Source organism: Desmodus rotundus, chromosome 1, assembly GCF_022682495.2.
Source record: "Desmodus rotundus isolate HL8 chromosome 1, HLdesRot8A.1, whole genome shotgun sequence".
Taxonomy (NCBI): domain Eukaryota; kingdom Metazoa; phylum Chordata; class Mammalia; order Chiroptera; family Phyllostomidae; genus Desmodus; species Desmodus rotundus.
In genome coordinates this window covers 26199140-26212996 of record NC_071387.1, presented here as the reverse complement: position 1 = coordinate 26212996, position 13857 = coordinate 26199140, and the positions used below count along the sequence as shown (strand labels likewise).

The window sequence follows — 13857 nt, the reverse complement described above, 5'->3', positions numbered from 1 at the left end:
GGGTTTCCTTTACCCCCAGCACGACAAAGTGGAGAGAGAAGTGCATGGGAGAAGCTGAGATATATGAAGGCTCTCTATCCCGGGATAATTTTATGTTGAATTGATCTCCATTTATTAATTCAATATACTGAATACTAATTTTTTGGCATTCAGTATGTGCTTGTACATGCTTTACATGTATTATTTTACTTGATTTTTACAACAACTCTCATAGATATATTAGTGCAGGTGAGGAACCTGAAGAACAGGTTAAATGACTTGCCCATGATGCCCAGCTAGTAATAGCAACTGTGTTCTAACTCAAGCACTCAGACTTCACAGCTGGGGCTCCAAGCACTGAATTAAATAATTAGTGGGAAGCATATAAAAGAACAAACTCAAAACAGGCAAAGGTCTGTGGCAGAAAGGTCACAAATCATTACTGTGCAGTTCCATTCCTTTTTTCTCGTTTGACCTTTACTGTCAGCTAACTCCAATGCATAAATTTGGGACATGTATTCATTTATCTCAACACTTTCTTTTTTCCCTCCAGAGCATGCAATATGTCTTTGTGTCCACGGTGTATGCAGTATTTAATATGACCAAAGGTTTTCCATATGCTCTTAAACTCCTAATATGTTGGTTTGCTGTGCTAAATACTATATACAGTGAATGTGCACGGAGTATGAAGGAAGCAATGTACTCTGTATTCCCTCCTAAGTTTCCAAAGTCATTTAAGCACTTGGAAACGTATATGCAGGCCATCTGGATGCTTTTGATGACTGCATGTGTAAGTGAATTAAGTACTTATTTCAAATCTAATCTAATGAGTTATATAATGGGTAATACATCATTTATCACATAACTGTTATATGCCTAGAATTTTACGAGGTCCTGAGAAAGGAATCAGACATATGAAACAGTCCTATATGTAAGAATTTCTCATAAATTGCTTTAATGATATTTCTATGCTTATAAGGTCTAATTAATTAATAATAAGGCCCACATTTTCACAAGTTCCAGAAACCTAAATGTTAAAGGAAAGCATGTAATATTTTTAAAAATTTTATCAGGAGAGAAAGATTCCTTAGAAATCTATAAATTAACATGCTTTTTTAAAAAGCAGCAATCAAGACTTTTCCTACTATCTTCATCACATTGTTTATAACTTAAAAGTGACCTCCCTTCTTGTTTTACCAAGTTCTCTTTTTAGGGCATGAACTTGTTGCTGGGGCAGTGATGAATTAAATTTTCTGATTTGCAGCTCACCCAGAATAAATCAGTGATAGTGTTTTTTGGTTTTTTTTTTTTTTTTTTTTAAGAATAAACCACCAATGATGAGACTGTTCTCTCTGCTCAAATCTGTAGTCTTTCTGCTCCTTTGCAGGGAGAACCCTTCGTGGGCCATTTTCGTGCTTATCCTCTTCGAAAACAACGTGGTGTCTGGAGATGATGAGAACAGCAAGACACTAAGTCTCAGGCGCACAGATGGAAATGTAAACAGGAAGCCAGTGGGAAGTTAATTGTCTGGCATCTGGCACTGAGAGCCAGCAGAAGCAAACAAGCCATCTCCACTGCCTTTTGACAAGATAGGGTTGCCCCCGAAGACAAAGGTGGAAAGCGGGAGTCCCTCATTCTTATGCCTGCAACCAATGATTCATTGTTTAGTAGCTGCTGATGGCAGAAGGGGCCTCAATTACCCAGTGAATCTAGGGTGGAAAAAAAATATAACATCCCTTCTATATCTCCAGATGCCACAAAAAATGTAATTTTCCATTGTTACATTAAAATGGGGTTATATAATGAATGTTCTTTGGTTTTCAAGCTTTTTTCTTTTTGTGACTTTACTATCTCAGACTGTAGTCTTAATAGAAGACCACTACCACTTAATCTCTCTCTTCCTGCATTCTATCCCTGGTTCAGGTAGAGGTCACTTTGCCTGGAGAAGAGATTGATTTCTCTTAGGAGAAGGCACGAAGAAATAGCATCAGCTATTATATTGTCATTCATCACAGAGGCAAAGACTTAAGTACAAAATTTGCTGATGTGCAAAGAGAGACCAACCGTGGTTGGGAAAGTGGACTCAGAATAGTCTTGCTGTGCTAGTTAACATACAGGAAAGTACAGTTTTATGGAAACAGGACTTTGGCACTCCCATGGGATTGTTTCAAGTCAAGTGTTTGCTGACAAGTGAACATCGCTGTCTAGAGAGCCAGCATACACTGTCAGAGAAGGGAAGCTGGGAATTGGGAGATATGAAATTTGCTGGTTCAAACTACCAGCTCTATATATCAACTGTTGTCCAGAGTGAAAGGAGCTACTACTGACAAAGCTCCTTTCTCTGGTCCTGAAGTTTGATTGATTGGTTGATCAAGTTGGAAGCAAAAATTTGCTGCCAGTGGGGAGAAAGGCAAACCTGAGATCCCAAACAAATTTTGTTCAGGACTCTTAAAAGTTACTACGCTATAGAATTAGATTTTTTCTACTCACTTTCCAGCTAGTGGAAATACATTTATTAACAACCATGGATTTGGGTTCTAATTCCAGTATTATCATCTAATTGTGTGATCATGAAAAAGTGATGTGATGTCCCCAGGCTTCCTTGTGTTTAAAGTGAGTAAATTAGATTAGATCAACATCGAGGTCCTTCCAGTTGTAAAATGCAATCGTTCTAGCTTTTGCATTTTTGCATCAGATTCATTACAGGATTTGGCCATTAGAAAATATAGATTAATTTAAAATTGGACTCCCCATTTATTACACTATACTACTACTCCCAGACATCTGAAGCAACATCATTTGGGTAACAGTATTTTTATCGTTTTTTTTTCCCCCCTAACAGTTGGGTAAATAAATATTTGTGGAGTAGGTAAAAAATAAATTCCCAACTTCAGCAACTTAATAGCTAAGTGCTTATGCATTGAAAATGAAAACAAGGGAAGATGAATAGCATTTTGCCTCTGACTTTGGCATTTGTGACTTGCTAGGTTGGCAAAACGAGCACATCTTGAGTGAAAGTGAATTAAGAGTGACTGATTAATACCTTCTATGGCAAATGGCTTCCCCATGGTGAGCAGTTTGCAGTCAGCATCTATTGACACTTCATAATCCAGGAGGGCTTTGTCCATGATGAAGGCATCTAGTTTCACTGGATCATTCCTATATTTAAGACCAAGAGAAGAAAAGCAAAAAAGTGATTCATCAGTGGACAGGAAGCTCTAAGGCTGATAGCTGGCTTTGTTTCGGGGACAGAAACCTGGACACTCAGGCCAGCACAAGCTAGCTGCTGACTCTGCCTTGTTGACATCTCACTGACCTGTAGAGAGCAGACCAGGAGAAACAGCCACTCTTCTAGGAGAGCATGACCTCTTTCCATTGGGTTTGCCTACCAGTTCCTTTATTACTTCTAAATTCAGCAACAAACCCAGAGAGACTCTGAATTGAATGGGAAGGTTCATTTCTCTCACATTAACTGAAGGACCTTTTTTTGGTGCTAGGCATTGTATTTATTATTTTCCACATTTTATCACTCAGACCGACCATGAGGTAGGTTGTATTATCCCTTTTAACAGATGAAGAGATTGAGGCTCAGAGATGCAAAGCAACTTGATCCAGGTTGCATAGACAGTAAGTGTTGGAGCTAGGTGGGCTCCTGCAGCAGCTTTTGGGGATTCTTATTTCTTTCTGTCACGATCACTATCATGTTCTCCAGAGACCAGGCATTATTTCACATGTAGGAGTAGATGTAAGAAAGCACAAATAAGAGATCTAGCACTTTTAGGGGAAAGGGAGTTAAGGTCTCTTTAAAGTCCATAGGCAAGCATTCAGTAAATCCAAAGACTCATTTAAGGAGTTGCCCCTGGACTGTATCAGTGAATTGGTTGTGGGCTGGGCTTAAGATGCCAACAGATGCCTTATACATCCTTCACGAGTTCTCCCCATTTTCTGAACACAAGCACAGAGACAGTCGAGAGGAGGGCTATGCCTCGGCACCAGCTGAGCTCCCACTACAAAGTGGGGCCAGGAAGGAGGAGTTTCAAAGAGAGTTGTTTAAGGTATATGTGAGGACTCTTGTTTTCAATCACCTCAAATCCTTTTTGGATGGGTGCAGGACATACATCCATTTAAGAAAGACTTTCTGACCCTCCGGGTTATCCAAACAGCTTGTCAAAGAAAACAACCCTTCTCCATCCTATCTGGGGTCAGTCATTCTTCACTTAGAACCAGCAACGAGGCTGTTGGAATTCAATATAGAGGAGAATATGTCTAGGGCCCATCAAAATCTAAAAGAGAAATACACCCCCGACACCTCTACAATTCACCATGGGGCAGAAAGTATATGGGGCAAAGACATGGATAACTTTGTCTGGGGCACACATGGACCCATTTTAAGTAGGTCAAGTTCCTTTCTTGGCGGCAGTGAACATTGCTTCCTCCTTCTCATTCAGGAAGTAAAATTGCCAATTCACAATACATCCTCCTTTCCACGCAGTATTGGATTTAAGTTACACTGAGGTTTATGTTTAACTTTAACCAAAATGACAGAATACCTCCTAGTTCCACAGCTGTGGGGAACTTCAGAAATGGTTGGGGATATGAATTGTCTCCTAGGAGCTGACGATGAGGAACCTTAATGGAATCTTGGCAATAAAATCAAAATTGAACTGAAATATGTTTCTCCAATCAAAGTTTTATTGCTATAGTAGTAGAATGTACCTTGGGAGCTACATAGCGACAAGTTACCATTTGCCAATACTCTGCAAATATTTGTAGTTGCAATAACAATAGAAAAATTGGGGTTCAGTTTTTCTAACAAGTAATTCCTGAGGTCCATTCTCAATAGTATTCTTAAATGACTATGCCTGATTTCAGACTGCTCAGGGCAGCTCACAGACTCCCCTGGGGCCCTGAGTCACTGGTGAAGATGGGTGAGATCCAGGTATTAATAGCTTCTAGGCGGGCTGAATCATCCTTACAGTTGGCAGAGCCTGCAGTTGTTTCTCCCATTATTGACTTGGGCTTTTTTTGAGAGGTCGTTTCATAATACATAAAACACAAAACACAGTCATACATAAACATACTAAAATAAGTTAATAATTTAATAGGGATTTTTGTTTTTGGAAAAGCATCACTTCAGAAAGCAGGGTCCTAAGTAAGTAGGACTAAGCCCAGGGGAATTTTGATAGGAGTGGGAAGGGACAAGTTTGATACAGGAACCTTTCATGTACAGAGGACTCCAGGGTTGTGCCCTGTAGGTGAAGGTGTTGGGATATCAGGGGGGTAACATGAGGACTATGGTTGCTTGGAGTGGTGGTTAAGAGCTTAGGCAGTGACTAGGTCAAAAGTGGAGAGAGAAGCCCAGAAATTAGAAGGGAGAGGACGTTTATGGTAAGCTCTGCCTGTATTCCAATTTCACCTCGATTAGTGAATCACCTAGGGAGCTTGTTAAAATGCAGATTCTGGGATGAGTCCTGAGGTTCTGCAGTTCTCACATCTCCCAGGTGCTAACTGGAACATGGATGTTGCTGGAACACGGACTATTCTTTGAATATCTAGGACCTACTTTTCTGTTATGGCTCCTAGACCAGCCTACAGCAATGGTTGGATTCTAGAGACCTGATTCTAGTCCCGAGGCTCCACTTGCTAGCTGTCTCACCATGAACAAGTTGCTTCTTCCAGGCCTCAATTTTTTCATCTGCACCTGCTTTTCTAACCATTTCTTCTCTCCAGGCTAGAGTGGGGTCAACTCTGTGCACTGGGGTCTTCTTAGGTGAAGCTCCCAGAATCATGAGTACCCTGAGGTGAGTGGAGCTGGGGAGAGCAGAGTGGCCCTTCGCACCCTTTTCTTACCGAAGAACCTGGTGTGTCAGCCATTGCTACCTCACTGGGAGCCACTGCTAACTCCCTGACATCTTCCTGTCTCTCTCAGCCATGCGTTTGCCTGAAGAAGAGAATATAGAAGAGGAGCGTGGAGGCCAAGGAGCACTAAACTCTGTGTCTGAGAGGGACTCTAATGCTTTAGTGTTCTTGCAAAATTAAAAGTACCATTTCATAGTATTTGAACACCCTATGTGACTTTGCAAATCTGAGAGCACAAAGCTTCCTCTCTAACTCTAGTTTTAAGTCCATAAGATTGTTTTAGGGGCCTGTTACTAGAGCTGTTGAGAAACACAGAACTAGCCATTCTGTCCCATGAAGCTATTTATTTTTCCTTTTGCCTCAAAGAATTTGAGGTGGAAGGTTCTGCTGTCCATTGGGGAGATTACTGTGGTCAACCATAGAAACACCAGTTTCCTGAAGCTGCACAAGTCTGGAGGTTTGAATGCGTGTCATTGTCCTGAGACCAGGAGGCAGGAGGGAGAGGAACGCTCATTCCCATGCTGGGTGCTTGTTAGGAGCTGTTCCTTCTCTTTTCTCAGGCCGACCAGAGGAGCAGATCTATAGATGCACCATCCTCCTTTGCATTCTCTCTCAGTGAATTGCAGCCTCCAGTATCCTGCCATGGAGATGGGAGTGCTTCTCATAAATACTTTTCTTTTTCCTTTTTTTTTTTTTTTTTTAGAGGGGGAAAGATGCATCAATGTGTGGTTGCCTCTTGTGTGTCCCTACTAGGGACCTGGCCTGCAATCCAGGCATGTGCCCTGATTGGAAATTGAACCAGGGACCCCTTGGTTCACAGGCCAGTGCTCAGTCCACTGAGACACACCAGCCAAGGCTGCTTCTCATAAATTCTGATGAGAAGGATGCAGGCATGGGATCATTGCTTTTTATCTTATTTCCTTTTTACAGGGGATCGCTAAGAAAACTTCCACTTCTTTGTGAAAAGAGGAGGCAGTCCACTGGCTTAGAGATTCACTGTGAAAGAAGAAAGGGTTGCTTTGGGACACTTTATCCTCTGGCCACATGCCCTGAGTGTTTGATCATTTCTGCACCATTGTTTTCTCAAGTAAAGTCAAGCCAACATTTACTTCCCCCACCATCTGCTACACTAATGACCCCACTGGCACTTAGAGCAAGTCTATTGCTAAACTGGCACTATGCAGGTAGCTAGCAATTTAGGTCACACAAGTAAATGCACACTATTCCATACTGGATCTCACACAGTATGAGGTATTACTGAACACACAGTGGGTATATTTAGCTGTCATTAAAACAACAACAACAACAACAACAACAAACACTGAATCAGAGATAACATTTTGGGCCCAAGAGGTTGACACTCACTTCAGAAACTCCACTCCATTGGGGGTGGCTGGTACGTTATACCTTCTCATGTACTCATGCATCTCTGGGAAGCTTTGCCTCACATAATCTTCAGCACTGCTTTCCCGGACAGTTCCAAAGCGGAAGCCTTGGGATGGATGATGGAGCTATGAGGGAGAAAAAGAAATGTGTTTCACATAAACTAGTCTCAGAATTTTCTTCTTCCATCACTCTTTAAAAATCTAGTAATGTAGAATTTTATGCCACATGCAGGCATAAATAGGCACATAGAGATGTGCAGACATGGGGAGATGCTCTTTCATGCCCTAGCTTTCACATCAGTAATCGTTCTATCTTTCAGAAGCAAAGAAACAGAAAACAAAAGTTTTATGCTTTCTTTTGAACACTTATCACAATTCTTTAGATGTTGTATAAATTGGCATGTAAAGTCAACCTCATTATTATAAATTGCATATAGACATAGTATATGGTTAAAATAATAAATTAAAGATTGTGCTCCTCCTTGGTTAGAATTAGACAAAGCCCAACTTAAAACTTTGCATCCTGAGACTGAAATACACCTGATCCAAACCAATGACTATATCTTTTTTAGGTTTATCTGTCTTTATGCTATATAGCAGGTCCTCAAATAATGTTTCGTTCATGCCTTTTCATCACAGTGCTTCTGAGATACCATAGGACCTTAACTTTTGTTTATATCAATTAGCCTATGGTAAAACTGATTTTTGTTAACATTGTTTTGCCACAGTTCCAAGACCATATAATGACATTAAGTGAGGACTTATTGTATTATATTTTAAGTCTGTAGAATTTATTTTTGGTGTTACTATGAAATGATCTTTTTCCTTTAAGTATTATCCAATGCTGGGTCATGCTGTATATTTGCTCAAATGGAATAGTATGTCAGACAACTAGGAGCAACGGAGGAGGAGGGGAGTGGGAATAGACCCAGTAATATCCTAGCTCTCCAGGGGCGAGACCTCCCAGTGAGGACGGTGCACTGGGTGTCCTGCAGAGGCTTTCTGTCACTACGATAGACAAGACAGAGCACGCGAAACATTATTATCCCTGAAAGGTGTGCAGAAGTGTTAATGTGGAAACTAGACATAGATTATTTCAAATATAAGAATGAACTGGGGTTGGGCCATATTATGAAAATAGTAGAATGTCCTGTAATCAGCAGTATTTTTGAGATAATGTTTCTCCACAATTGTTAAGGTAAAGTTTTTGCAGCTTTTGTTCTGCTTTATGTTAAGATATTTGATATCACTGGTTCGGAAGCACTGGGGACAGGAATCCATGGATGGGCTTCGTGGAATTTATAAAGTTCCTAAAATTGTAGGCAGCATTTAACGTAAATATGTGTTGGTAATTTTCCTCTATGTGGGAGATAGCACAGAAGTATTTTTTTTAATAATTAGGTTTTCAAGTGGTTTACAAGCTAAAAGTGTTAAGAACTCACTGAATATGGTACAAATAACTTGTATTTCAAGATGAATTAGTGTTGACACATACAAATGTCTAGCAATATGGCAATGGTTAAATTATATGACACATTTATAAAATGTTATGCAATGTATAAGTATGTTTGTGAAACATATTTAACAAAACAAGATGAATGCTCACATAACAAATAAATAAGAAGCTTTTGTAGGGTATGATCGAAATCAAATATGGGTAGTTATTATAAATGCTATGATCCCCCCCATATATCACATCTGTAGACACCCGCACACTTGGAGGAAAACGTACCAAGATGCCAGCAGTGTCTGTCCCGCTGGCGGTGAATACAGGTGTGCTTATTTATTTATACATTGTCTACAGAAATATGCCCTATGATTTTAAGTAGAAAAAACTTTATTTTACAACAAGCAAAATAAATCACTCACTAATTTATTCAAAATTCATCAAGGACTTAACTTCATACAGCTCTCAGGGTTATTTACCACAAAGGTAAATACTTGCAATTATTGCCACATGGGAATTTACCACCTGGTTATTCACAATATTTCCTTCATTCATTTATCACAGGTACCTCGGGTTCCTCTTGTGGACACTTGGTAACTGACAGGTGCTCTAAACATGTTTATTAAATTAAGTTTACACTGTTCTTTCATCCTCTCTTTACCCACTGACCTTTCATTCATCCTCCTACCCTCAGCTGAGTCATCCCTTCCCTGACCTGCGGTCTGTGCCAGATCCGCCTTTCATGGAGCCCTCATCACACACACTTTTCTTTCATAAAACTTAACACAGCAGCTCTTTTGAAACATAATTGTGTAATAATTTAACATCGAGACTTTCAGCTTCTTTGGTGGACTGGAAGTTCATTGCAAACTGTTGAACTAACTTGCATTCAATGACTTTCATCATGTTAGTTGCTCAATAAAATGTTTGATGAATAACTGACTGATAACTATTCTTTGAACCCAGTGGAGGTGAAAGCTTTGTCATCCCACATAATACAAATGGGGCTAAAAACACAGCTTACACCTAAAGCGTTTGAAATGAACGCTCCTTTTCAGGTAAAGGGGTTTTAGGTCAGTGATTAAATATTTTTTTGTCTCAGATATGAGAGTCATTCCTTTAGAAGTCCAGTTGCTCACATTATGCTATGGCAATACTTTCACAGTCTACACCTGTTTCTAGGCAAACTCTGGGCCTGTTTTCCCTGCTGAGTGTATCAGTACATAAGTTCCTCCCCAGACACTGGCCAGAGTTGGGATCCAGCAGGCCCAGGCTTGGAATTCCAGCGGGGGACTGGCCCTCTTCCTCTGGGTGCCTTGCAGCTGCCTTCGCTCACGGGTTCCCACATCTGCCTTGCACAGCTCCAATGCCTTGGAAGGAAACAGTTTTGAGAGTTTGAGAACAGAAAGTTCTTTAAGAATCAACATAAATAACCTGATTCCATGAGAAAAAGCATTTTGTTAGGCTGATAGGGACCCTGCTCTAACTTGGAGATGTTTTACAATGCTGCCACCTCTCCAGTCCACGCCACCATCATTTCTGCTCCTGCACGATCCCTCTCTTTCCCTCCAACCCAGTCAGAGTAATTTTGTTAGAGCCCAAATATGACCACGTCCCTCACTTGCTTAACACCTATCAATGGCTCCCCACTGCTCTTGGAATGAAATCGAAACATTCTTCATGTGGCCTAAGGTTCAGCCCCATCTTGCCCCTGCCTTCTTCTCTCCAGCCTTATCTCCCACTTTCCCTGGGACCCTCTAATCTTTAGCCCGTTCTCTCAGTTCTTCCAATGTATATCTTTTAATTGATGAGAGCTCTTCCCCATAGTCTTCATGTAGTTAATTCTTAGGGTCACTCCTCAGAGAACTCTGAGCTGACTCCCTGCAAATTGTACCCTGCAATTTCACGCGGTATTGATAACACTTGCAATTCTCAATATTTGTTCAATGCCTGCACTTCCTGCTACTTGTGAGTTTCCATGAGGGCAGAGCCCCTGCCTACCTCGTTTGTGTAGCCGTGAGTCCTGAACGTACAGCTGCTATTACTGTCATCATCATCCTCATCATCACTATTTAACAAACACAGTGCTCAGCACATAGTAGGTGCTTGAGAAATATTGGTTTAATAAGTTGTCAGTATTAACACAAAATGCTTGTAGGTAGACACATTACCAGTGTGATACTTTTGTCACACTTCATGTTGTCTGTTCCTTTAAAAATTAATTTTGCCCTTTAATTCTTATTTTAATTCATTCAAAACAATATGTCTTTTTTATTTCTGTGTGTGAGCCTCTAATGGAAAAAACAACGGGCTGCCCAGTAGTCACAGAATCATAGAACCGGAAAAGGGATCAAAGAAGCAATGGATGCAACTCCATGGACTTACATAGTCTATCCTGTGTGCCCATGTGGTGCGTGATTCAAACTGCCAGGGATGTCAGAAAGCCTGAGTCAAGGGGGGGGGGCGGGTAAAAGTACACAGAGAGCTAAAGCACTTGAGCTGGATTATAGCCATCGCCAGGAAGTCCCAGAGAGAAAAGAATTTCTTTAAAGTCTTAGCTAAATATTTCACCAGCTCTTCCAATTCTGTTTTTGTTTGCAGCCACCTCTTCAGGCCTTGGGGAAATATGTGTGGTTAAACTATCTATTTGTGTATGAATCGTTTAGTATTAATGGAATACTGAACTTTACCCAGAGCACCTACACAGGGAATAGTCAGATAAACATTGAAAAGACAGCAGAGAAATGGCTCAAAACAAAATAGAAGCAAACTGAAGAAATAATCAAGCTAAGCTGCTATGTCTAAGGTAACTGTGATGCTTTAGATTAACAAACAACCCTAATATTGAATGCATTCATTTAAGGTCTACATCTGTATTTATCTGAGATTGATACTTAAATAATAAATGGAATGTAGCGCTGGACCTTGTATAATGTCCTTTGAAACTGGGTGTAAAGGGCCGTTCTTAGCTTGCCTGATGGAACTCAGAACCTATGGGCTCTATAATATGGGATGGAGTCAGAGTTCAGAGGCACTTTAAAAGTCACCTGCTCAAATTGTCTACTGATGCCCCAGTCCTTTATAGCAAAGATAAATATAGCTCCTGTAGTTTCCTCAAAATATAGACTCTGTTTCATTAGGGCTAGGTTGGAGCCTGAGAGTGCATTTCTAACTAGTTCCCAGTTGAACTAGTTCCCAGTTCATGGCCCAGACTGAGTAGAAAGGCTTTATTTATAACATCTCCATTAAGTGCCTCTTAAGCCTCTGCTTGAATATCTCCAGTGATAAGAAATGCCTCTCGAGGCATATCTTATGTACATGAAGGACAATTTTGTGTTCCCACCCAACCAATCTATTTGAATATATAATAATAATAATAATAATAAAGTAACAGGTAATATTTTCAAATATTTACTATACGCTAATACATTAAAATCTAACAAGAGTGCTAATTTTGTTTATTATTACATATGAAGAACTGAGATTCAGGGATGTTGTTTAAGACCAGCAGAAAGTGATACATGAAGATATGACTCTGACTCTGTCTGACCCTTCCCTGGCTCTACCTTCTGCCTTCACAGACATGTGTTGTCCAAGTTCTCATGATAACTTAAAAATATATACACCTGTCTGCAGTACAATTTCAAAATCATTTGGGTTAGTATTGGTGTGGCCATTGAATTTATATCCCAAATGAGGACACTTCTTTAAAAGGGGACACTATTGATAGCTACATGAGAATCACAGGCACACTAGGATGGTCCCAGCACACAGAAATGTGTATTCACCAAATTATTACTCAGGCTTTGAACCTTAGATGAGCGATTTTCAAACTTTTTCATCTTATGGCACACATAGACTAATTACTAAAATTCTGCAGCACACCAAACAATATACTTTTTGCTGATCTGATAAAAAATAGATATAATTTTGATTCATTCACAATGGGTGGCTATTGTGTTGGCTGTTGTCATTTTTCTGTTTGACAATCTAAGGGAAAAGCAGTCAGGGCCCCTGACTAAATAGTTAGGTATGGTATGTTTTAAAAATTCTTGTGGTGCACCAGTGTGCTACAGTATACCAGTTGAACATTACTACTTAGAATATAGAAAAATGAGGCTGGAAATAATGTTTCTGATCCTTACCCAGTTTCCAATGTGAATTGCAGAGTTATTTATGTTGTAATTCTTGTTTCCATGTTATTCTTATTTTCCTCTATAGAAGCTAGGTTCTCCATTTAAATTTAAGGTTTTTATTGCCTCTCTTTATTTTAGTCTGAAATCCTGTCTGTTAGGTTAGCTAATCTCTTGTCGGCATACCCTTTGAAATCACGTTTGACTTATGTGAGTTTTGGCTCAGGTCATTCTGACAACTGGAGTCATTGTACCAAATCCCTTGTATAGGCTAAGGGTCAGCAAATTATGCCCCATGGGCCAAATCCGGCTTGCCACCTGCATTTGTAAATCAAGGTTTATGGGCACACAGCCATGCCCATTCACTTACATGCTGTCTATGGCTGCTTTTACACTACAACAGCAGAGTGAGGTAGGTGGGAAAGAGACTATATGGTTTCACAATGCCTAAAATATTTATTATCTGGCCCAAACAGAAACTGTTTGCCAGCCCCTGGCATAGACAATATTGATCTAATTATTTCCTTAACTCCCATTATTTCAAATTCTCCTCTCTGTTTAAAAAATCCCACTTCCAGCCAAGATGGAGGCATAGGTAGATACACTTTGCCTCCTTGCACAACCAAAATAAGGACAACAGCAAATTTAAATACAAAAAATTACCAGAACTGCCAGAAAATCAGACTGTATGGAAGTCTGGGAACCAAGGAGTTAAACAAGAAACATTCATCCAGACTACTAGGAGGGGTGGAGATGGGAAGCTGGGTGGAGAGGACACATGGCAAGGCACTGGCTGGCAGGGCGGGTGGTCCCACATTTGTGTGTGGATAAACTAGGAGGGACAAATGCAGAGCCAGACAGACCTCGAAATCCAGGGTTCCAGTGTGGGAAAATAAAGCCTCAGAACCCCTGACTGGAAAAACCTGTGGGGGTTGCATGTTGGGAGAAACTCCCAGCCTCACAGGAGAGTTCATTGGAGAGACCCACAGGGTCCTAGAATGTACACAAACCCACCCACCTGGGAATCAGCCCCATAAGGGCCCAATTTGCTTGT

At 40.4% G+C, this 13857-nt stretch overlaps 1 protein-coding gene across 2 annotated transcripts in view; it reads right to left on the bottom strand.

The window, feature by feature from the left end:
• The window catches only part of GRIN3A (glutamate ionotropic receptor NMDA type subunit 3A), a 147528-nt gene that overhangs the window by 42751 nt on the left and 90920 nt on the right, over positions 1–13857 (bottom strand). For both annotated transcript variants that reach the window (XM_024560131.3, XM_045195259.2), the window contains 2 exons: positions 7204–7349; positions 3023–3138 (listed from right to left, as the gene is read on the bottom strand). In XM_024560131.3, the coding sequence (XP_024415899.2) occupies positions 3023–3138; positions 7204–7349 (262 nt within the window). The remainder of the gene's footprint in view (positions 1–3022; positions 3139–7203; positions 7350–13857) is intronic.